The 26,009-nt window shown below is 41.1% G+C and overlaps 2 protein-coding genes across 2 annotated transcripts; both read right to left on the bottom strand.

Annotated features, from left to right (window-relative positions):
* Positions 1–5,627: 5,627 nt before the first annotated feature.
* On the bottom strand, positions 5,628–11,624 carry LOC106538632 (heterogeneous nuclear ribonucleoprotein H-like). The gene is made up of 5 exons (XM_014053175.2): positions 10,666–11,624; positions 9,958–10,104; positions 8,977–9,132; positions 8,677–8,820; positions 5,628–6,302 (listed from the first exon to the last, which is right to left on the bottom strand). Exons 1-5 carry the CDS (start codon positions 10,676–10,678, stop codon positions 6,100–6,102), a joined length of 663 nt encoding a protein of 220 aa, XP_013908650.2. The 5' UTR covers positions 10,679–11,624; the 3' UTR covers positions 5,628–6,099.
* Positions 11,625–14,384: 2,760 nt separating this feature from the next.
* On the bottom strand, positions 14,385–14,882 carry CBY3 (chibby family member 3). Its single transcript, XM_014053176.2, has one exon. The coding sequence runs from the start codon at positions 14,868–14,870 to the stop codon at positions 14,385–14,387; it is 486 nt and encodes a 161-aa protein (XP_013908651.2). The 5' UTR covers positions 14,871–14,882.
* Positions 14,883–26,009: the final 11,127 nt, after the last annotated feature.

Below are 26,009 nucleotides of genomic sequence, written 5' to 3'. Positions count from 1 at the left end.
CCTAGAACTGTGTTGGCTTTTTTGGCAGCTGCTGCACACTGCTGGCTCATATTTAAATGGTTGTCCACTAGGACTCCAAGATCCCTCTCATAGTTACTATTATTGAGCAAGGTACCACCTATACTGTACCTGTGCATTTTGTTTTTCTTGCCTAAATGTAGAACCTTACTTTTTTCAGCATTGAATTTCATTTTGTTAGATAGTGCCCAATGTTCAAGTTTGTCAAGATCCTTCTGTATCTTAACCCTATCTTCTGGAGTGTTGGCTATTCCTGCCAGCTTGGTGTCATCTGCAAATTTGATAAGTTCCCCATTTATCCCCTCATCCAAATATTTGATGAAGATGTTGAAGATTATTGGGACTAAAACAGAACCTTGGGATACTCCACTGCATACTTCCCTCCATGTAGATGCAGTTCCATTTGAGGACTACACGTTGAGTGAGGTTGGTCAGCCAGTTACGAATCCATCTGGTGGTGATGCTGTCTATCCCACATTTTTCTACTTTATCTAGTAGTAGGTTATGATCTACTTTATCAAATGCCTTAGTGAAATCCAAGTAAATTATATCAATGGCATTCCTCTGGTCCACTAATTTTGTCAAGAATGCAGTAAGATTAGTCTGGCATGATCTGTTTTTGACAAACCCATGTTAGCTTTTGGCTATTACTTTGTTTACTTCTAGGTGTTCACTAATTTGTTGCTTGATTATCTTTTCCAGAATCTTCCCTGGTATTGAGGTCAGGCTGATAGGGCTATTGTTTCCAGGATCTTTTTTCCCCCTTTTTTGAAGATGGAAACCACATCAGCTCTTTCCCAGTCCTCTGGCAGTTCCCCAGTGCTCCAGGATCTTTGAAAGATATAGTTCAGTGGTTCTGAGATCTTGTCTGCCAGTTCCTTCAGAACCCTGGGGTGTAATCCATCCAGTCCTGATGATTTGAACTTGTCTAGGGTAAACAGGTGCTCACTTATCATTTTCTTCCCTATTTCAATTTGTGTTCCTAATCTGATTTTTGTGGTGCTGTTTTTGATAGGTTGGACTGTTTTTTCCCTATGTGTAAAGACAGATGCAAAAAATGAGTTAAATAGTTCTGCTTTCTCCCTGTTGCTTGTCACCTTCTTGCCAATAAACTATTTCAAACATGCTCATAAGCCACATAAAAGACTTGCAGTTGACCTGCTGCTGGGGCAATATATACAACACTGTGTCGTCCTTGTTTTCTGACTGTCTATAAAAGTAATTACCATGATGGATGAAGGCTGCAGTACTATTTTGCTAGTGCCTAAATATGAGCCTACCAAGGGGACCCTGCTATAGGCCTAATCCATCTGACCAAATAGCTCCAAGATGGAGGGCCTCCCTTCCCCAAATAGCTGCTCCATTGTTAAACCAGCATGAAGTGTGTTGTGCATGAATTGAGAGATGATTATTCGTCAGACTAGGGGGTATTAGGATAAAATAATTCATACTGTGGATATGGAGGTCTACAAATTACTAGGAATAAATAGTTTGCCACATGGGAAGATTGCAGATGAACCATTGCTGCTTGCTTGGAAAAATACAGGTTAGAAAACTCAAATTTTACAGGGAAAACTGCTTTCTTATCTCCAGCTTCAATGTACGATACCACTCAACCCAAAGACAAATGGATGGAGGCCAGAGTGAATCCAATATTCCATACTTGGTTTTTGGCAAAATTCTAGCATGTATGCCATACAAAACTATAATCCATTATTTTTAAGATGCTAAAGACTTTGTAGTAGTTTTGTTCCAACAGAGTAATACAGCAAACCTCTGTGAATTCCTCTATTCACTAGGAATAGCTTAGTTTGTTAATATTTTGCCTTTACTTTATTCTGATTTTTAAATTTTTCATTAGGATTTAGCTTCCATAATTTAAAATAAGGAAGGAGTAAGAACTGAAAATATGGCCATTTTATTCCTTAACTGTAGCTAAATGGAGATTGGCCAGATTCATGGGTTAAGATATTAATGAAAAGTTTGTATGTGTTTGTTGTTTGAAATCACAGATTTCAACAGAGAGCTCCTATCATATTGTCCACATTTGTGCTTACTCTGCTATTGTATAAACAAAATGCTAAACTTAATGAATTGTTCACTTGATCTATCAGATCTCTTGAAATGTGTTATGCATGTTTATCATCCCCTCCATCCCACCTTAATATGTGGGTACTCCTAGCCTTGGATCAAAAGCATAGATCTATTCTAGAACATAATGAGATTAGTTCAAGTACCTACATTTGCAGTTTACAAATGTAATCAAGAGTGTCTGGTTTTTCCATTTTGCCAATCATTCATCTACAACCCCAAAAAAGAAAAGACTAATAAAGGTTTCTGGAGTAAGGTGTGTGTGATCTGTTTATCTATAGTTGATTTGACTATGGTGTATTCAATTAGCAAAATTTAATGGTTCACAAAATCAACAATCATAAATGGACCACCAGGCTACTTTAAAAAAATGCTCATCTAAAGTGAGGTTTACTTTGCAGGGTGATATGTTACCTTAAATATATGTTGACATAATATAAATCACTATCAGGTTTTTCATTTATTTTTTTCAATTAAAGATGTAATGATCAACAAAATATTGGAAAATTTAAAAACTACCCAAAAGCACAACACTAAGCCCCTAAACCACAGAAACAAAACTGTGTAAATATAAGATAGGCTTAAAATACAGAAGGATCCTGACAGACTTGAACATTTGGCCCCAGTTAACAAAACAAAATTCAGTGGTGAAAAAAGGTTCTACATTTAGGCAAGAAAAAGGAAGTGCACAGGTATAGGATGGCTGGTACCTGGCTGAACAGTAGTAATTGCAAAAGGGATCTTGGAGTCCTAGTGAACAATCACTTAAATATGAGCCAGAAGTGTGCTGCAGTTGCTAAAAAAGCCATTGCAGTTATAGGCTGCATTAACAGAGGGATAGAATCAAGATCACATGAAGTGCTAAGACCACTTTATAATGCCTTGGTAATACCACACTTATTGCATCCAGTTTTGATCACCACAGTGGAAAAAAAATGCTGAAACACTAGGAAGAGTTCAGAGAAGAGATGATGATTAGGGGACTGGAGGCTAAAATATAGAAAAAATGGTTGCTGGAAATGGGTATGTCTAGTTTAATGAAAAAGACTAGGGGTGACATGAACGCCATGTTCCAATATCTAAGAGGCCACCACAAAGAAGAGAGGATCAACCTATTCTCCAAAATACCTGAAAGCAGGACAAGAAGAAATAGATGGAAACTAATCAAGGAGAGAAGCAACCTATAACTAAGAAATTTCCTGACAGAACAATTAATCAGTGGAACAGTTTGCCTTCAGAAGTTCTGGGTACTCCAACATTGGAGGTTTTTAAGAAGAGATTGGACAACCATTTGTCTGAAATTGTATAGGGTTTCCTGCCTGAGCAGGGGGTTGGACTAGAAGACCTCCAAGATCCCTTTCAACTGTTATTGTATTGGAGAAAGTATCTGATACTAGAATTTATTCATATTCAGCCTTTCACATATTTTTAAAAATAAAGATGATCTGTTTGAATTAATTAACTAAAAGACAAAATATAGTTTCAATGGTTTTCTAAGTTTTTTTCTTGCTACATTAATTTGAAGATAACTGTCAAGATTGGTATGTTTGTGCAATACACTAACATCTGTTTATTGGAGCCATTAAATTAACTCTATTGCCTAACTCCTCACAACTTACAGAACCAGGAATTGACCATGTTGCACCATGAAAATGGTATTAGATTTTCTTCCATTGCTGAAGTTTCAGACTTGTTCAGATCAGTTGCAAATTCTTAGAAACGCTTAAGCAATTGAAAAAGGGATGTTGTACGTTTTTCAAAAGATTTGTTCCAGGTATGATAAGTGAGCCTTTTTCAGCATTAGCAGACTTATTAATGGACTTTTAACTTGCTTTCATTACCAGAGGCATATAAATTGTATGAGCTGGCAAAAAAAAATAGTGTTCTTTACATTAATTTGGTTTTACAATCTTATTTTGTTGATTTTTCTAACAAATATCCATGTGCTTTTAGCATCCCTTCCTATGTGATATGTAGTACTGTATATTTGTAGTTTTGAACTGTCAATAGAAGTGTGCATGTTAGACAAGTGGATTCTAGTAACATAAGTTGATGGTATAGTTGATATACCAAAATATTGCGTGACTATATGTTCAGTACTGAAATTCCTAAAGCAGTATCAATGGCTACTCTAAATAGTGTCATTTTTTTCATTTGTACAAAGGAATAAAGCTATGGCTCTATTTAACATAAAGGGAGGGAGCTGCCTTCCTGCTTTCACAAGTTTCCTGCTAATGCCTTGTCAATGTAAGTATGTACAGTATGTATATCATTTTCTCCGTCTTTATTCTCCCTGTATCTGGATTTATCTCCTCCCATTTATTTCCTTCCTCTTTTTGCTGCCTTCTTCTCTTTGCGTCCTCCCTCGATTTTTATCTTTCTCTACAGTATCTGTCTAGTACAGTGTCTCCCAACTTTGACAACTTTAAGATGTGTGGATTTCAACTCCCATTATTTTCCAGTCATTCTTAATTCATTTGTGTTGGCCAGCAATTAAAAAACCAAAACCGTAAAGTATAAAAACAAGGCATAAAACTATACTAGCAGAAGAGCCACATTAGGCTATGGTAGCCAAAAATCAGACGCTTTTGTGTGCTGCAGCTCACTTCTACCACGCTATCCACTTAATGAGTAAGCAGCAGCTCACAAACACTTATGTATTTTAATAAATGTGTCAATTTGAAAAGATTCTACCAGATTCCTGATATTTTTACTGAATGATGTGTGCTTCTTCAATATTTAAATATTACAAACTTTAGCAGCAGGTTTTGCAGATCCAAAAATATTTCACAGTGTCATTATGGCACCTCTTTTCAAATTAGGTGAAAGTGTAGAAGAATTCAGACAGTACTTTTTGAGCTTCATATTCAGATGTTCCAACACTCTGTAATATCTCTGTTATAGTCATGGTCTACAGGCAGGTTGGAGAAAACATGCAGATGGTTCAGTGAGCACTGCTGCTTATCTAATTGGGAAAGGAATAGAATCCATAAAATGGTCAGCAAAAGATAAGTTTAGCATATCAACATACTTTTTTTTATCAGCAAGAACATTTTCAACAAAATATTACATAAACTCTAAGGTGAAATAACCAGAGTAAAGCAGAACGATCACAAAGAAGGAAGCAAGAAGAAGCTCACTGGGTGCATTGGAGTAAAGAACTAAATGTGTTTTACTGGCTTGGACTTCAGTTGACTTTATATACAGTATATTTTATAAAAGCTATTGCCTTATTATTTAGCACATAAGCGGAAAGTTAAGATCCACCTTTTTCTTCTCCAGAGCCAACTCATCAGTCATCTTTGTCAACTTAGCCATACTTAAATCCTAGAACGACAAATAAAGCAGCCATGAATTTTCATGCAAATTGATTCAAGCCAAGCAACAGCCGCAAAAGTGACTTAATACTTTTCCACTAAAGTCAGAAAGATCTGGTTGGAAATCTAGTTAATTTTTGTATATTCTATATAAACATTACTCTCCCTTACTCCCCCTCCCCCATATAGCTAGTCCTAATTGCATTGCTGACCGATAGCAGATACTGGATTGTTAGGAAGAGAAAGGTGACAGTCACACAACAGAACATCTGACTTCTAGCAGTAGCCCATGCTAGGTGACACCGCCAGCTGCTGCTGTTAGCCTATTGTAGACATGGGAAATTCCCGTTTATGTACATCTGCTAGAAATAAGAGCAGAAACAGTGGAATCAGTATCCTGGAAGTCATGCTGGAGAGTTGCTTCTGGGACAAGTGCTCTCATCAGAAGCAAAGAGTATCCAAGAAGCAATTGCTGCTGATTGTGAGTCCAGCCATTAATGGAACTGAATATACAGTATAAAGGCAGGTTCTCCTCTCTCCCCAACACCTCAGTGAGTCAAAACACAGTAAGTACAATCAAAGCCATTACAAAATTATTCTTTGCAATATTGTATTAAGGGTCTGGACATCAGTAGTTCAGAAATACAATTAGGTCTTCTATCTAAGTTGTTTATCAAAGCATTGGCACCTTAATATTTGACTCTTTCACATTTGAATGCAAAGCAGTAGTGTCAATATTTTTTTCTACTGAGTGTAGTTGTGCTCTGGTCTCCATCAGCATGTCCATAAGCAGCTCAAGCTGTAGCTTCAAATAATTGTTCTCTTCCAGTAAGGCTTTGTTTGCTTTCTTCAGGGCCTTATTGCGGGATTGCTTCTCTGGAGAGGGGAATAAATATAATAAAGGCATCTGTTGGGGGATACTCTCATTTTGCCATTCACTGTTATGGAAGACAAATGTTGCTTTTTTCAGCCTAGCACCGTGTTTGCGAACCTATGGCACATCGTGCCACGGGTGGCACCCGGAGCCATTTGTTAGGGCACACGAGGCACCACTGACTTCGGACTTGTTTTTCGGCTATTTTCCGCCCTCTGGAGGAAGCCTCCTGAGGGCGAAAAAAACCTCAATGCCAAACCAGAAGTTAGGGAACGGACTTCCAGCTTGCCCATACGGCCATTTTTTGCTGTCTGGAGCCTTCAGGGAAGCATCCTGAAGCCTTTGGGGGGGGGGGGGGTCTCCAGGGGGGGGGAGGATGAAAACATCCTCCCCCCCCCAGGCTCCTAGAAAGCCTGGGGAGGGTGAAAAATGGGTCCATCGCAGGCCTAAAGTGGGTGGGTGGGGTCACGCACACATGCACACAGGGAGGGCTCACGTGCATGCATGTGGGGGTTGCATGCATAGCATTATGAGTGTAGGCACATCCGAGCACAACCCCCCTGTGTCCCCCCGCTTTTGGCACGCAATGCGAAAAAGGTTAGCCATCACTGGCCTACCACATTGATGACCATAGTGACAGTTTTGAAAGTTAATCCTTTTATGTGAAAAATTACAGAAGAATTTTGTATAGAACAACTTTAATAATCACATTTTATGGTAATAAAAGACTATGTGCATTTAGAACCAGAGCAGTGGTGGGATTCAAACATTTTTACCACTGGTTCTGTGGGCATGGCTTGGTGGGGGTGACTTGATGGGCATGGCAGGGGAAGGATACTGTAAAATCTCCCTTCCCTCCCCACTCCAGGGGAAGATTACTGCAAAATCCCCATTTCCTCCTGATCAGTTGGGACTTGGGAGACAGATAATAGATGGGGGCGGGGCCAGCCAGTCTCCAAACTACTCAAAATTTCTGCTAGGAGATGTTAGAATATGAAAGTTTATATTGTAAGCCCTGAGCATTTAAGAAGAGAGAATATGGATTTAACAACAGTTTACCATAAGAAGAGTGACATACACAACCAACCGTCCATCCCCACCTGTGCCTTGTGTTTCTTTAGCGCCTTTTCAGCTATTTCCTGTGAAGCAGATTGCATGAAGGCCTCCCCCGTACTCCTCCCCTGGAAGTCCACCGGCAATGTTATCCCATTTGGCATTATTTCCAACCAAGGGTGGGATTCTACCAGTTTAGACCAGTTCAGGCGAACCGGTAACTCTGACTATCAGATGGGAGCGAACCAGTTCGCTCCGCCTTTCAGCTGGACCCATCCACCCCTGCGCTATACTCACCTATATTCCCTTTTTGAAGCCTAGCTGACAGGCGTGGCAGAGTGGATTGCCGCACCCCAACTGTTTTCCTCCCCAGCAGTAATGCGGAAGATGATTTCTCTGTAAACTGTGTACAGACATGCAGTGTGCATCAGGTGCGTGCGCGAGCACTAAGTATGAACTCAGCAAACCGGTTGTTAACCTGGTAGGATCCCACCCCTGTTTCCAACCCTTCAATCCAAGGACAAATAACCTCATCACAAACCCAATCAAGATTTTCTTATAGCTTTAAAAATATACTATAAGTTACACTTTATATTTAGAATAAGTACACCGTAGTATTAACTCAGTAACAGAAACATATCAATACAAATACAGCAAATATGGGATTCTTAAATTATCCTGCTTGAAAATAGCCACATTTCTGCAGCTTTAATAACAATACTCTAACACAGGATATGCTAAGAAAAGCAACATATAATTCATTTCTAATGCAATTTTTCAATTAAAATTAAAACGCAGCAACTAAATCTACAAATCAGAATACATATTTCAAAGATATCTACGTGAACTATTTCATATTTATAAAATGACAGTGATTTGTATCATGTTATTTCAAGTAACTAAAAATGTAAACAGGTTTGTAGCAGGACTTTTGGGATAGACATTTTTCAATAAAATCTGAAATTAATGCAAGTTAATCTCATATTACGTTTATGATTCTTTAGACTATTGCGTGCACTCAAAACTGTAAGGCTCAATTTTATATTTATTTTACTCCAATTTTGGCCACAGATTGAATGCATGAACTACATTCTATTTTAAATCTATTTTATAGAACAATGGACATAACAATTATATGGACAAAACATGAAACAAGTCCTAGTACAAGATTTGTCTTTTTGTAACATTTAATAGGAGGAACAGTTCAATATTACAATTTTAAGCATGGCCATGGCTGAATGTATTAGTAAAAATTACTTAGCATTATTTCAGAGCCAGTAGAATTCTAATCTCTACCCATACTAGAACTTATACCCCACATACCTGAGAAAAAACGAATAATTTCTTCCTTGCTACAACCAAATAGAAGTCCTCTACAATTATCAAACTCATCATTGGCAGTATCAGGAGTGTTAGAACCGGTTTGCTTTAGATTCCAATCCATTTCAAACTTGTTTGACCTGCAAACTGCAAGAGACACTTAGAATTAATGAATTCTGTAATCTGACCACCTCATGACAATCATATGGACAACAGGTACATTTATATACACATAAAAAATATTCATGCATTTAAAATCCACCCAAAATAACTGATCAGTTACTATGTCAATTTAATCCAAACCTTCAACATATCTGTGTCCCATTGTTTTTCTGTCTTTTTTCAATGCAAATTTCAGATCATCTTCTGTTTCCAATTCAACAAATGCTTCCCCATTTGGTCTTCCTCGTCTTGTGTAAATAAAATGGATCCCTGAATATCCATTTAATATTTTGCATTCTAAGGAAAAGTGAGATGATGAACAGCCAAGAAGACTTCTAGCAAAAGTCAAATGTATACAACAGTGCTTAGGGCTATTATCCAAACCATAAAGATAGAGAAACAAGCAACAAATTAATAATTTCAAGCAATTCTGGAATAGGAAGAAGAAAAGATACCACTTACAGTATATATTACAGACTACATACAGAACAGAAATTAACAAACAATCTAAGCCAGGGGAGAAGAGGATATTCTAATTAACAAGTTATTATGCACAACCCATTAATCACAAAGTACATTGCTATCAATAAGACTATGTTCTCAAAACAGGAATTCCCTTCTCAACATGGGGGGGGGGCATACTCAGAACCACCACACTTTATTACTTCCCTAAAATAATCTCACCCAACATATCCCAAAACTGCTTTTTCAGGAGATAACTGGACTTCCTTGTTTTTTCTTTTGAAGACGTTTTGCTTCTCATCCAAAAAACTTCTTCAGCTCTGACAGGATAGTGGGGAATGGAATGATTTATATTCCTTGCAGACAGCTGGTAATTTGCAATCTTTTAGAGGGTTGTTGAAGCACTTGGAGGTTTATCTGTGTCCTCAGGGTCAACTGAGTAGTGCTCATGTGACCCTTACAGTAGTGCCTGAAAAAGCACCTTTGAGACAACCATGACCTAGATGACTGAGAATCTCTACAGACTGCCAACCAACATAATGCAATTTAAAAAGGGAAAAGGGAATACTTCACATTTTACAGCATCTGAAAAGGAAAACTCCATACAAAAGGAAAACTTTATTGTACGTTTTAGTCAGAAGGAGAAGACAGAAAACTTACCACAGAAAAATCTTTGCACTTCATCTGCAGAGCAGGACAAGGGCAATCCCTGCACTTTTATGACATAATTCTCAACATAATCCTCAGCGCCTTCAGTATTTGACATCTTTCTAGAAATGACTGTGGTTTCAGTTTCGCTTTCTGTTGCTAAGGGTAAACAACATTGCCACATTGAATGGAGCAGAAATTTCCGAACTCCCTCCATCTTCCTGTTTGCCCTTGCTTTTCCAACGTCTATCCCAGTGATAGCGAATGTTTTTCTACTCGGGTGCCAAAAGGGTACGCACATGCACAATAGCGCACATATCCGTGCCCACATCCATAACGCAATGCCCTTCACCCACACATGCGTGCACAACCCACCCCCACGCTCCCCTTCCCACACATGTGCACAGGCCTCACTGAAGCTTCCGGACTTCTGTTGGGCCATTTTTCACCCTCCCCAGGCTTCATGAGGCTTTCCTGAAGACTAGGGAGGGCGAAAACTGCCTCTCCCAGCCTTCCAGAAGGCCTAAAAACTGTTGGCCAGCGTGCGCATGCGCGCTGGAGCTGATATAGGATGCCTTGCGTGCCCTCTGATACGACTCCATGTGACACCTGCCATCACAGGTCTATCCCAAATCCATATGGTGACCCAAATCCTGATCCAGGACACTAGAGACGGTTTGAAGTATCACTTCACCTCTCCAAACATAGAAAGCATCTCACCTGTTTTGGCCATTTTGTGAAGGAATTCTCTGGAGGAATCAGTTATGTTTGGAAAAGTTAGCACTAAAAGGAAACCAGGCCACAAAGAACACAGTGGCTGGATACCATCAAAGCTGACACCAACCACAACAACTCAAAGAAGTACTGCAACCCTAAAAGATATGGGGAGATCTAGCTCATAGAATCACAACATTTGAATGGATAATCAATCAGCTGGAAGGGACCTTGGAGGTCTTCTAGTAGTCCAACCCCCTGCTCAAGCAGGAGACCCTATCATTTCAAACAACTGACTGACCAGCCTCATTTTAATTACATGATTATGAAAAATGTGATATGATAATGATAATTATGATATCATAATCACCTCAAAAACATGCTTCTACTGCTCCTAGGAACCTGAAGAGATGGACCCAAAATTCAGAAGTCCTTCGTAGGACCAACAAATACTAAACTGCATTGTGGCTGAAAATGGAACAGAAAATAGACACAGATAACATAAACTCCACTTAGTGGGCTGTTCTGAAGATTGTTTCTTCTATTCCCCGTTCCATCTTTAAGCGCCACTCCACTTTACAGCATAAACCTTAAGTGGATTTTTACTTCGGAAAGAATGTATTGAATGTAATTCGAAATAACACTTCCCGGAATTAAACTAGAGTCGCCTTCACCTTATTGCAGCATATACCCATTCCTGCAATCATCGCCGTTCCCACTACAACTGCAACCTCCCAGACCGGGAAAAACCATTCCCACAACTCTGAGGACAAAGCCCGCCACGTTTTTATCCTGCTCCCGAAGTTCAGATTTTGTCGTCTACGCTGCTCGATCAAAAAACACATTCGTACATGATCTTTCATCAAAGCTGCATTTTGACTTCTTTTTTTTTTAGCCCATTTAGGCCAACTACAATCCTAAAAATAAGCAACTAGGTTCACATACAACTGAAGACACGAACGGATCCACGAAATCATACACAAGTTTTAGACTTTCAGATACCGTGCACACTGCGTTCAAAAGGCAGAAGAGCACTTTTATCCCGTATGTAGAAAACTAATTTAAGTAAACTTCTTAGCCTCCGGATAAAATGTACTCAGAAATTACACAGGACGGGGGGGAAATAGCGGCTCTACAAAGCTACACTTGGAGAAATGGCCAGCGACTTAAAGTTTACTCAAATCCGAACCTAAGATCCGATGACCGGTAGACGTCATAAAGCGGGCACAGAAAGCACAATGTGATCACAGTAGACAAAACAAAAGAGGAGGGTTTGGCTGCGCTGTCTTGGATTGGCCGAGTAGAAGCGGGATTTTTTGAACGGAGAATCATTGCGGTTCCGATGAGTCTAGTGGGATGCTGAAACAACACCCGGAAGCTATGAAGCTGTTAAATCAAGGGGCCGCTACCGGGAAAGGCTCAGTTTTGACTGCGGGAGTTGGCCACCCCAACCTCAGAAACCTGCCCCGGCGCTCACCGAGCGTCCGCGCAGCTGCTCTCAGCCGCTATAAGTAACTCGTTCCCCCCACTTGTAGGCTTGTGACATCAGATTAAATAACCCCTCCTCATGCTCGTCCTCTGCAGCCAACCAATCGCCTGGTTACAAAGGCACCATTTCTCCCCCCCCCCCCCTTTCCCTTTCCTTTTAAATCCCAGACTCTTTGTATTTGGATGCTGGAATACAAAAGGAGCCAAACAAAAAGATGGTGAATAGTTATGTGGTTACAGCTTTAAAAAAAAAAAAAGGGGGGGGGACAGATGTAGGAAACTACAGACCAATCAGCATATCATGAATGCTTGGGAAGATCCTGGAAAAGATGATCAACAGATCTGTGAACACTTAAAAGCAAGCAAAGTTATAACCAGCTTGCCACTTGGGAAATTTGCAGATGAAGTATTGCTCTCTGTTCCTTCTTACTTAGAAAAGTAGCAGTTAGAAAACACAGGTTTTTCAGAGAAAGCTGCTCTCTTAACAGTCCATTCCAATTTATGATGCCACTCAACCCAAAGGCAGATGGAGGCCAGAGTGAATTTACTTTTTTGTTTTATTCTGATTTTTTTTTTCATTAGGATTTAGCTTCCATAATTTAAGGGGGGAAAGTAAGAACTGAAAATATGATCACCTTATTCTTTAACTGCAGCTAAATGGAGATTGGCCAGATTGGTGGGTTAAGCTATTAATGACAACTTTGGATGTGTTTGTTGTTTGAAATCACAGGCAGCAGAGAGCTGTAATCCATTTGTACATATTTGCGAACCTTCCTAAATGTGCCTACTTTGCCTTTGTATAAACAAAATGCTGAACTGAAAAAATTGTTCACTTGATCTAGCAGGTCTCTTGAAGTGTATGTTTTTAATCCCCTCCAATCCCTGTCACCTATGCTAAAGATACTTGGGTACTTCAACCCTTGGATCAGAAGCACAGTATCATGCTCTAGACTAGAGCCGAACCTGAGATTAGTTCAGGTATCTACATTTGCAGGATACAAATATAATCAAGATGCCAGGTTTTTCCATTTTGCCAATCATTCACCTGCAACCCCCCAAAAAAGAAAAGAAACCCCCAAAAAGTATCTGGAGTTAGGTGCATATGATTTGTTTATCCAAAATTAATTTAACTATGGTGTACTCAATTATCCAAGTTTAATGGTTCACAAAATCAACAGAATCATAAGCAGACTATTTACAAAATGCTCATCTTAAATGCACTTGCTGACATAACAATATAAATCACTCTGTCAGAAACAGCTTTTTTAAATTAAAAACATAATGATCAAAAAAATATTAGAACATTTAAAAACTGCACAAGAGCACAACATTGAAAATACAAATATTAGAGAACAGAAAACAGGAGACACACAGACATATATGTGTACATATACATAAAGTACATACACACAATGGGAGTCCAGCTGAGAGACATCTGCATTTGTATATGTATGTTACTATGCTTGATTACAGTACACTAAAGCACACCTCTGCAGTACGTGATATTGATGATGAATCTCAGGTTTAATCTCCAGCACCCTGAATTAAAAGAATCAGGTCAAAGCTAATAAGATTGTTTTTGTGCCAAAGAACCTGGGAAGCCACTGGGCATAAGGGTGGACAAAGCCAGTTTCCATGGACAAATAGAGACTGTAATTTGGTCTAATCAAGTTATCTATGCACAAGCACATAACTAGCAAGCTGCAGTGCAGAGGGAAATAAGCAGGACATTGCTGCATTTTCCTCACGACTGCTGCTTAATTGCATTGCTATCTGATAGCAGATACTGGATTGTTAGGAAGAGAAAGGTGACAGCCTCAGAACAGAACATCTGACTTCTAGCAGTAGCCCATGCTAGGTGACACTGCTAGCTGCTACTGTTAGCCTATTGCAGACCATGGGAAATTCCCGTTTATGTATATCTGCTAGAAATAAGAGCAGAAACAGTGGAATCAGTATCCTGGAAGTCATGCTGGAGAGTTGCTTCTGGGACAGGCGCTCTCTCATCAGAAGCAAAAAGTACCCAAGAAGCAATTGCTGCTGATTTTTAGTCCAGCCATTGTCAGAACTGAATATATAAAGGCAGGGTTTCCTCTCTCTCCAACACCCCAGTGAGTCAAAACACACGAAGCACAATCAAAGCCATTACAAAATTATTTTTTGCAATATTGTATTAAGGGTCTGGGCATCAGTACTTCAGAATACAATTGTTTTAGGTCTTATATCTGAGCTGTTTATTAAGCTCGAAGCATAAGCACCTTGTTATTTGACTTTTTCGTATTTGAATGCCAAGTAGTAGTGTCCAGCTTTTTTTCTACTAAATGTAGTCGTGCTGTGGTCTCCGTAAGCATGTCCATAAGCAGCTCAAGCTGCAGCTTCAAGTAATTGTTCTCTTCCAGTAAGGATTTGTTTGCTTTCTTCAGGGCCTTGTTGGGTGATTCCTTTTCTGGTGAGGGGAATAACTGTAATAAGGGCATCTGTTGGGGGATATTCTCATTTTTCCACTCACCATTGTGGAAGACAAATTTTGCTTTGTTCAGCTGAGCACATGGATGGTCATAGTTCATTCCAAGTTCAGCTTGTCGGGTTTTGTAGTCCAATAAGTAAAAGGTGGATAATGTAGTTGCTTGGCGAAGCGTTGGCCTTCTTGGGTAGAATTTACGAGAAAAATGATCAGCCCAGTAATCACGCATATCCTGTAGAATGTTAGAAATGGTTTCCATGACAAGGAGAATTAGAGATACCAGTAAGAAACCTAGGGAAGAAAGTTCTGGAATAGAAAACCAACATGCCCAATGTTAAAGAGAGGACTGGGGTATTATATATAGCTTTATTTAGATCTGAAATGAAGTTGGCTAGATGTATAAATTAATAATTTCTTTATTTAAAATGCTGCTTAACATTTCCCATAGTGGTTTATAAGTTTGGAAGCATGCAATATATAACACGGTATTATATTTTTAAAAGTCAGTCAGGTTCATCAATCAAACCATCTATCTTTAAAAGCCCAGGTAAAAAGAAAAAAATGCATGCTGAAACAGGGATGGTATAAAAAGGAAAAATATAATCTAAAAAGAAGTCAAGAAGGAATATATATCTTCTTAAAGCTATACTGTAGATGCTAAGCAAGAATTCCTAAAATGTGACCTTCCCAATGATATTAAATTACATCTTCCAACACTTTTCAATATTGACCAGATCTGTTGGAAGATGTAGTTTAACCATGCATTCTTTTGCTATTAGTGGAGAAGATTCTCATTAGATAACCAGTTATGTATGTTCAGTTTGCTGCCAGATGATATGATATGAACAGTCAATTTCAAAGCCATCTTGTTGCTGTCCTTTTTGGGTTGGAAAACCCTCTAAGTAGTCAATAAAATGAAAATTGTCTTCCGACAGCCTTTCAATCACAGAACTGGTTTCTGTTCTTAGCAAACGTTCTGTTTGAAAGAATAGTGGAAATAACTTCTGCAAGCTTCCCTGGAAACAATTTCATAGTGGGGATGCCAAACCAAGGAAAACTGTACCCCAGATAAAATGTCACCTTGTCTCAGACTGTACAGAAACCGTCAAAAAGACCACTCCTGATCTGACAGGATTGTGTAGAAAAAATAGTTTTCAGATTACTGAAATAACAAAAAGATCCCTTATAGTAATATAGAGAGAGTAATGTTTTCATTGTGATCTCCCTCATTTAATTTTGGATGGAGTAACAACATGATGGGATTTGAGGCAAGAGTCTTTTCTCAATAAGGGTGGAGATAGAATCCATGTATGGGCTGACACGGTCCATACTCTGATTGGACTGAGTCTGATTACTAATTAATTAGTGAGCCTTAAAACCCCCTCCTGAAGTGGCCCCACCCAGTTTCTGACTCAGTCCACTCTGGGACGATTGGGTTATCCAACCTTTCTTCCAATAATTATTGAGAGATTGAAATTCTTACGATGAACGAACAGATCACTATCTGTACATTGGGGCCGTGAGTACTTCTGAACGGACCATTCAGGAGCCCCTATATCATAGACAAAGGGCTTAGGCCCACAGGCTTGCATGCATCCTAGTTATCTCCTACCCTCGTGACTCTGGTCACATCAAGACTGTTTCCTGAAGGGGATAAGGAGCGGGCATTTAATTGACAGCCAGAATTGCAGCTTCCCTGCGGGGCTTCTCCTTCCAGCTGCAGCTTGCCGAAGGGAGCTGTTATTTCGCTGCTGCGCTCGCACTCAACTGTTGCCTGGACGCACAAAGAAGAGTGCTTCGCTAATTCCCCAGCGCTGGGAAGGTCGGCACAAGACATGGGCCACACCATCTGCCGAGCAATCCCGTGGAGCGCCGGCAACGACCGCGAGGCCTCCGTAGACCTCCGGTTACCTCAGCTAGGCCCGCCCTACTGTAAAAAGGGCATGAATGATACTTTGGCTGAGGGCGGAGCCCCGATCAAATCGTGTCTGCCATTTTGAGTGATCCAATCATGCTGCAGGGCTAATGGCAGACAGCAGCGTACAGGAGTCATGGTGGGAGCTGCCAAAAGCACTTCTGAGGCCGATCTTGGCCTTCTCACACTGGGGCAATCAGTGCCTTTTCCCCCAAGCACTTGTCGCCTCCGGCCTCTTCAGGAGGGAAGGCATCCAGCAAGGCCTCCTCTTTTTCATCCACTAAAGGGTCCAAAACCAAGAAGGCATCCAAATAGGGCTCCAAGTCCTCTCATCGGGAGGCATCGGAGCCTACATCACAGTGCCAGGACAATTTACCTGTCCCAGCGGGCCGCCCTAGTCCTTTGCAATCTCTGCAACTGGAGATGAGCCTGGGTTTTTTTAGCCCGATGCTTCCAATTGACACATCCGGGCTTTGGGATAGCGCAGTCTCCAGACCACATAGCAGACCAGCAGAGGCTACCTTTACCCCAACTGCAGCCGGTCTTAGACCAGAGAGGCGGTGGACCCACCACGCTGGCGGTCTGTCAGATGCCCATTATTCCATCAATGACTTCAGGCATCCAAGACTTCATTGCCGAGGCCATCAGCAGGCCTCCAGGAGAGATCCCAGGGGGTGCAGCTGGGGGCCCCTGGGCCACATCCCGAGCAGGGGCACCTACAGGGCCACTTGCCCACTTGTCTCCGGCCGAGTCTGTCCACATTCCTTCCCCTGTCTCTGAAGGGGGTTAAATCAGAGATGCTGATCTTTCTGGCGAGGAAGAAGCAGCTCCTAAGAAGTCCACATGCGTGGGCCTATTCCCCCCCCCCTCTGTTCAAGCCACTGTTAACTAAGGCTAAGGCCTCCTCAGATTTCGGGATTCCTGCAGCAAGTGCTGCTACTCCGGCGCAACCTCCATCAGCCAGTACGCTCTTTACGGAGCATAAGATGGAGGCTGATACCATCCCAGCACCTCAATTATTCCTCGACACGGTGCAGAGGCAGTGGGCAAATTCAACATTTGGGCTGGCAACTTTGGCCAATGACTAACAGTTCTACAACGTTGCTCTTTTTCTCGACAAAACCCTCTTGTGGCCTAATGTCGATGTCCCCATCGCGGTGCTACATTCAAGTACCATGCTTCCCAGAGCGCAGGAAGACATCCTTAAGCCAAAGGACAGATGGGCCAACCAAGTCCTCCAGCTGGGTCACCAGACAGTGGCATGGACAGTACGGGCTTCAACAGCTGCGTCTTTCTTTTCATGCTCTAGCCACTTTTGGCTTCAACAGCTGCAGGAGCGCATCCTGGCGGGCGATTCACGAGCCCACCAGGACTTGAACAAAATTGTTGCTGTTGTACAATTCACTGTGGATGCCACGTTGAGCGCTATCAGATTTGCATCCAGGGCCATGGCCTCCTCGGTAGCCACGCGGAGGCTTCTGTGGCTAGGCCAATGGCAATCGGATGCCTCACATTGGAGCCATATAAGGGCAGGGATCTCTTCGGGGATTCTCTTATTGATCAAGGGCAAGGATAAGCGTAAGATCCTACCCTTTAACCCTACGAAGAGTTTTGCCTGATCCACACCCTATTCTAGATGCCAACAATTCAGGGCTCAGGAATATGGGGGTCTTTCAGGCAATCAGATTGTTCCCAGTCCGGATTCCACCAGCAAGGTGGATTCTGGCAATGCTACCGGCAGCAACAACAGTATCGGCAGCCACAAGGGGGTCAGTCTAAAACACCCTTTCGTGGGGGCGGTAAGCAATACTACTGCAAACCTTAATCTGCCCCAGGCTCGGACTCCCATTGGGGGACGACTGCGACATTTCACAGACCAGTGGCAGACTACCAACTTCCAATGCATGGGTTAGAGACACGGTCAGGTTTGATCTGACCTTGGAATTGATCTCCCACCCCACTAGTTCATTCCTCCAGTGCCCAGTTTCTAGTAACCCCCAGAGACAGTTGTTAATGAGTTCAGCGATTCAGCACCTCCTAGACATAGAGGCCATACAGGAGGTCCCTGCCGACCAGATCCGCCAGGCATTCTATTCCTTGTTATTTGTCATTCTCAAGCCCTCTGGGGGGTGGGGGTGGAGGGCCATCCTTGATTTAAAGCATTTGAACAGGTTTATTAGGTATAGACGTTTTAAAATGCATTATTTTCATTCAATTGTGGAGGGGATTTGCGAGGGTGATTTTCTCACATCGGTCGATCTTACAGAGGCATACTTGCATGTACCCATTCTGCAAGAACACTGACAATATTTGCGTTTTTGTTACACCTCTTGCCACTACCAATATACGGCGTTGCCATTTGGCCTTTCTTCTGTGCCCAGAGTCTTTACTAATGCCATGGCTGCTCTGGCGGCCTATTTGCGCACTGTACCTGTAAGAGTCCAACTTTTCCTTGATGATATCTTGGTCCAGTCAGCCTCAGAGGCCAGGGCCAGGAAGACCTCCTCACCACACTACACACACTACGCACCCACGAGTTCTCTATCAATGAGGTCAAGAGCCATTTCTCCCCTACCACCAGGATTCTACACCTGGGGGCCTGGATCGATTCGGCGGAGGGTCAGGTCTTCCTGTCTGAAGAGCATGTTAGTAGCCTGAAACAGACGGTGACAGACATAGAGAGAGAACATACACCTACATTGGCCAGTCTCTCTAAACTATTTGGGAAGATGGTGTTAGCCATTGCCAGAGTCCCCCTTCACACTAGGAACCTCCAATGGCTTTTGCTTCCCTTCCAGAACAGCAGAATCAGCAATTTTCTAGTGCGGGTGACTGTGCCCAGGGAGGTCCGGCAAACACTTAGGTGGTGGAGATCTCTAGCCATACTGAAGGGGTGCCACTTTAGGGTGGGTAGCAGGGTCATCATCACCATGGACGCCAGTCTGTATGGTTTGGGGGCCCACATGGGGCACATCACCCAGGGACAGTGGTCAGAGGAAGAGTCTATCAGAAGCATTAACTGGTTAGAACTCAGGGCAATAAGATTGGCCCTATTGGAATTTCGACACCTCATTTCTGACCAACACGTGCTGATCCTCACGGATAATATCACGGCCAAAGCCCACGTGAATAGGCAGGGAGGTACAAAATCTAAAGATCTTATGCTAGAGGCCAGTATTCTGGGAGCCTGGGCTGAAAATAATCTCTTGTCCATCACGGTTGAACATATATTGAGGGTGAATAATGTTAGAGCTGACTGGCTGAGTAGAATCAAGGTAGACCAAGCCAAATGGCATTTGCACTCTTCTCTTTTTCAGGCGATGACATGACGCTTTGGAATGCTGATCGTGGATCTGTTTGCCACCCCTTACAACACACAGCTCCTCAGGTTCTACACAGGTTGCACATGCCGGAAGCGGAGCGGGTGGATGCCCTTTGCAGTCCCTGGCCAAGGGGTCTGCCTTATGCCTTTCCACCTACACCCCTCCTCTCCAGGGTGATCTGCAGGTTCATCAGCCTCCGGACAGAGATCATACTGACTAACCCCATACTGGCCACGGCGTCCATGGTTTGCCAACCTTCAGATGTTGTCATCGGAGTGGCCCTGGAGAATCCCATCGGACAGGATAACCCTCACCCAGGAGTCGCTGGAGCACCCGGAACCCCGACGGCTTCAATTGACCGCCTGGTGGTTGAGTGGCTCGCTCTGAGAGGGGGCGAGTACTTGGATAGGGTCATTGTAACAATACATGTCTCCAGGAGGCCGTCGATCCGCATCTACAACACTACGTGGAAGATATTCTGTAATTGGTGTTCTGGCAAACATATCATTCCAGATGGCTCCTCCATTCCAGAGGTGCTAGAGTTCTTGCAGGATGGGCTGGAAGGGGTGTCTCACCCAACACCATTAGGTGACAGGTGGCAGCCTTGGGGACCATACTTACCTGGGGGGGGGGAAACAGACCCTTTCACAGCACCCCACAGTCAAGAGGTTCCTGAGTGGGGCTGTAAGGCTGCGACCTCCTGTAGTACACCAGTACCCAATTTGGGATATTACCATGGTCCTAGAGGCTCTTACCAAGCCGCCATTCGAACCATTAAGCAAGATTCCACTACAGATAATTTACCTGCTTTATCTGTTTGGGAGGACCTGTGTAAGTTTTATCAGGTCAGGTAGTCCTCCGTCTTGACCCTACATTTGTTCCAAAAGTGGGCTCCTGGTTTCCCCGTACCCAGGAGATCATGTTATCTGACTTTTGTTCCACTCCAACTCATCATTTAGAGAAAGTTTGGTACAATCTAGACGTGTGCCGAGCACTCAAACTTTACATAGAACGCACGTCTACAGTACAATGAACAGAAACACTTTTTGTCTCTTTTCATGCACCATCCCTTGGTCAGAAGGGGTCTGTAGCTTGCATTGGCAGGTGGGTCAAACGTTGCATTGGGATGGCATATGAATCGCGAGTGGATGTGGTTTTGATTGGCATCACTACTTATTCCATGAGAAGCGCCGCTTCCACCACGCCATGGGCTACTCAAGCCTCCTTGGATGAGATGTGCAGGGCTGCGGTGTGGGCGTCCCCTTCACCCTTTATTAGGCAGTACAAATTAGATAAATTTGCTTCCGCAGATGCGGTCGTCAGTCGTAGGGTGTCGCAAGCAGTCAGGGCAGAGGATCACCAGCTAGAACAGTCTGAATCGCACCCTTGAGAGCATTTAGGCTTGGGTATGTCCCATACATGGATGCTAGCTCCACCCTTATTGAGAAAGGGTGTTGGTACCTACCTGATACGCCTCTTCTAATAAGGTGGAGATAGCATCTGGCCATTTCATCTGGTACAGTTCTAGGTGTCTCTCTATGTTGAGTACAGTTTCATCTTGTTTTGTGGAGTCTATGACCTTTTTGTGCAATTTTAGAGTTGTTTACTAAAGTTGTTGTTGGAGTCTGTATTTATACCTATCTGTCTGTATTTATTTCCTTCATCAAAAACTGGGTGGAGCCACTTCAGGAGAGGGTTATAAGGCTCACTAATTAATTAGTAATGAGACTCAGTCCAATCAGAGTATGGACGGTGTCAGCCCTTACATGGATGTTACCTCCACCTTATTAGAAGAGGCGTATCAGGTAGGTACCAACGCCCTTTCTATCATCATACCCACCCTTTGGAACAGTTTAATACCATTTGCTTAACATATTCTCCCAGAAGTACTTATTAAAAATAATAATTTTCTATCCCTATTTATTTATTTGTTTGTTTATGAAGTTTATTGACTCTACCTATCTCTAGCTGTTTTTTTTATTATTAAAAGCATAAACGATTATCTAAAGACTCTAAATGGAATACAAGACTCAAGTCAATGGTTCCCAGAATGAGAATGACTATTGAAACCTTATGGATCATACCTCTTCTCCCATTTCTGTTATTTCTTCTACCAGTTTTATCGTGATTGCTCATACTAAAAACAGTGTTTTTCTGTTTTCAGTAATTGAAAACTGTTTCAGTAACTGAAAATTTCTTTGTCACACTATTCATATCCTTTTCTTTTCCTTGTCCGAGCTCTATTATAATAGTAGCAGTAGTATCTAATTATACCATAATTATTTCAGCAATTCATAGGATATTGAAACATGAATAAGAGTAGACTTGTAACAGGTGTACCTTTGGTATCCTTCGGCTCTGTTGAACTATAGCTTAAGAAGGGTCATGATGATGGAAATTCTGGGAGTTATAGTCCACATCTGCATCAAGATAGAGAAAATTGTCCTGGTCAAAAGTTTCTAATTGAGAGAAAAGAAAATAAGTTTGGCCTGGATGTGTAGCCATTAGTCTGAATATTCCAGAAACCTGATTGTTTGTTTGATTCTTCTCTTCTTTCCCTTTCTCCAGTATTTTAAGGCTTAAATCATAACATTAACTCTCAGTCTTGGTGATCCTTGACACAAGTAGAAGAATACATCATCTTTCTCGAAGAGTTGCCTCACAAGGAACTTTGATATGATCTATCACAATGAGTTGTAATTTAGTTAGATGGGCCCTCCCTTCCCCCTGTATGGTTTTGTGGAAATAAGATTGCACTTTTCTTTATATAATCAGTTACATTGGTTATTAATACTACAGTAGTAGTCCAATATGTAGCCCCAAGCTGTCGTTGAGGGCTTTGGAAGAAAGCATATGGAGACAGATTGTAGACAGTACTAGCCATTAAAATAGGCAAAACGTTCTTCCTGTTCTCAGAAAGCTATGCTCACCTGATAGCTCACCGAATAGCTTTGTTGTAGCTATTCAGGTTCTTGTTTCAGCTAAAACCTCAGGCATAAACAGGTTTGTCAGTAGAGATAAACTATTCCTTTTGAGTGTATTCACATACATATATACACTCTCACTGAAATTATGCCTCACATCATATTGTTAACTTACCTAATGTCACTATGTGACTTGCAATGTCTCACAATTGCTGTTTCTGTTTTATCCAATCATGTTTTTGCATGCAATAAATACTTAAATGAAGATGGTTTTGTTTTATGACTGTCAAATGACACTTCAGTGTTTAGCTGGTAACATTAATTGATATTAATTAATCCACTACATACAATTAGTATTGTGCAAGTTGATACAAGTTTCATGTATCAAGTGCACATACCAAATGGCCTATTAAGAAATGACATGCTTATAAGTTAAACAATTTTACCTCCTATTTCCTCTTCTTCCCCCCCCCCCCAAAAATGACTTTTATTGAGACTTTTGAAGTCATTGATATAAACTGCTCATGTATGCTTTACTGAACCTCAATGTACTACATTAATAAAATTACCTGGTTTCACACAGCACACTGCAAAATTAAACAATACACTTTAGTCAAGTATATTGGATCAGCCAAGTCTTACAGTACAGTAGTAACTTTTATACAGGTACCACTGTTCAAAATATGTTCAGAATTTACTGTTCAGAGTTGCAGTACAGGAATGACAACTATACTGAAACTTAAATATGTATAAAATAAGTGCAGTCACTATTTGCAAATTCTGCTGACGATTGCACAATCCAGAGTAGTTTATCTAGGCTTTCAAAGAGACCTAATTCAACTGCCATTTGTAAATTGCTAATTCTGAAATATATAATTAGGAATGTACTTGTGAAATAACATACACATTTTGCCTATTAATGCTATTAAAATTGTTTTTGGCAGTAAGACAAGTCTAGCATGTTGAAAAATAATCAAATATCATTTTGCAGTACATAATAAGATACATTTGTTTTGAAGTCCAGTGACATATCCAGATATATCTATATAGGTTTTTGGCAACAATTCAGAGGGGTTTTCCATTGCTTTATTTCATACTTTTCTTTTTAACAATTAGTACTGGACTTCCCATATTCTCTTTCTTTCAAATAACCAGATAATGCTTAGCTTTCTAGTTTAAGTGCTGCCATCTAGCAGATCATGACATAATGCAGTACTAAATATGAAAAGCCAGAATGCCCAGTGAAATAAATTGGGACTGTCAAAAGAAAAAATAGATTAATCATTATTACTCCAGTTTAGAATATTGTGAACAAAAATATACAATAAAAAATAACATCCCATCTACCTGGGTAACAAGTCAATTCATTTTACTATTCTGCATTTTATTTAACATTTTGCATAACATATATAATTATGTAACATAACCATATAGTTGTGTAGTAACATAACATCTGTAGTTATGAAAACCTTTGAAAGGTTAATGCTGGCCCACATGAAAATCATCACAGATCATCATTCCAGAAATTCTTCTCTCCAAACTGACTCACCTATCTGTGCCTGAATACACTTCTAGGTGGATTATGAGCTTTCTATCTATTAGAAATCTGAGCCAGTTTAAGTAAGACACATACAGGGTCTATAAAATTATGAAAAATTAGAAAATATTAAAACAGGAAGCATATATAAAAGTCTAAGAATCTAAAAGAAGGGTAGTAGCATTAGTTAGGTGTAGGGGAGCATAAAGGGGAAGACTATATCAAATTAAATAGTTTAATTTAATATATTGTAGAGATAGAGGTCATGTAAAGGTTACGTAGAGGCCCTATGCAGCAAACTGCCATGTCTCAGTAACTGTTTATCTCAAATGTCTATGAACTCACCTAATTAGCACCACCAGGAACCATCAAGATATGCGCGACTTTACCCTGGCTGGGATATTCTTAAAGATTGACAAGGAGAATAAACCAGTAACAATGCTGTTTGCTGCTTGTTAAAAACTGTATAAAAAGCAATAACTCTGCGAAGGCGGGGAGACATTTTGGATACCCGGCTATGACTTTTTCGGAATCCATCATATGTGAACTAGTTGCTTAAGTCTTATTCATGCACAGGTCATCATTCAATAAATGTTGAACACTGCAGCACAGAATTTGACATTCTTACACACAACAACAAAAATAAAAATACAGGAAAACAAAAATATTGTTATGTTATCAAAAAGTCTTGAAAAAATAATAATCACTTTAAAAAAAAAGAAAATTGGCAAGAAGCCCTTCTCTCACTCTAACCCAGCGCCTGGGAATAAGGGAACCTGGAATATGCCCAACTCTCTCAATTCATGTTGGTTGAGTAGAAACAATGGGTGATAGGTAGTCCCTTAGATAATCAGGATTTATGCCACAAAGAGCTTTATATGTAATAATCAGCAGCTTGAATTGCATTCTGGAAGCCTGCTGGCAACAACACATCTCACAGAGTAGAAGTGCAACAAGGGTATGCTGTGTCTAAGCACCCAATCATGGGCTCTGGGCTTACATCTCATAAAGAAATAAAATGTAAAACTACATAACAAGACTATTCTGCGTCTTCTGTGAAGAGTTCCATATTTTCTATAAGAACATTGAAAGCTGTTCATTTTAAAATCGTTTTCTAAGTATATGTCTAACTATGATGGTGATGATTTTGGTACTCTTATTGGAGTGACCGCATATTTTCTCCAGGATGATGTTTTCAACCTGTTCCTTCAGATTTTCCAACAACGTACTCTTCATCGCTGTAACTGAATCCACCCATTTGGCTGTTAATCATCCTGTTTTTCCTTCTTTTTTTCCTCATAATATGTGAAAAATATTTAATTTGAGCCTGTCTAAGTAATATCTAACTGTCGGGGGTAAAGTTATACAGTAGATGATGAAATAATTAAGAAGGACTCGGCTTGCGGGTTGAAACTAAAAGTAACCGTCTAAGGAGTTTCATGTCACTTTAATAATGAATCGGAACTCTTCATTCAAACAGCCCCTTCTCTGACCGATTGCCAATCCGGGGCCACTTCCTCTTTCATAACTCTCCAATCGAAGCGCTCCACGAAGGTAGCGTCGTAGGGACGTCGCTTCAGGACAGACCAAAGATAAGTGACAGCGCGGGCTGGCCAATGGAATCCAGGAGCGATCCTATGGGCGGAGCTTCCGTGCCCCTCTGAATCAATGGGGTAAGGAGTCTCTCAGCCTTAGAGGC

Source organism: Thamnophis sirtalis, unplaced genomic scaffold (genome assembly GCF_051295495.1).
Source record: "Thamnophis sirtalis isolate CommonGarterSnake01/CBP01778 unplaced genomic scaffold, rThaSir2_p1.2 scaffold_3, whole genome shotgun sequence".
NCBI classification, from domain to species: Eukaryota; Metazoa; Chordata; class Lepidosauria; order Squamata; family Natricidae; genus Thamnophis; species Thamnophis sirtalis.
This window is presented reverse-complemented; position numbering and strand designations above follow the sequence as displayed.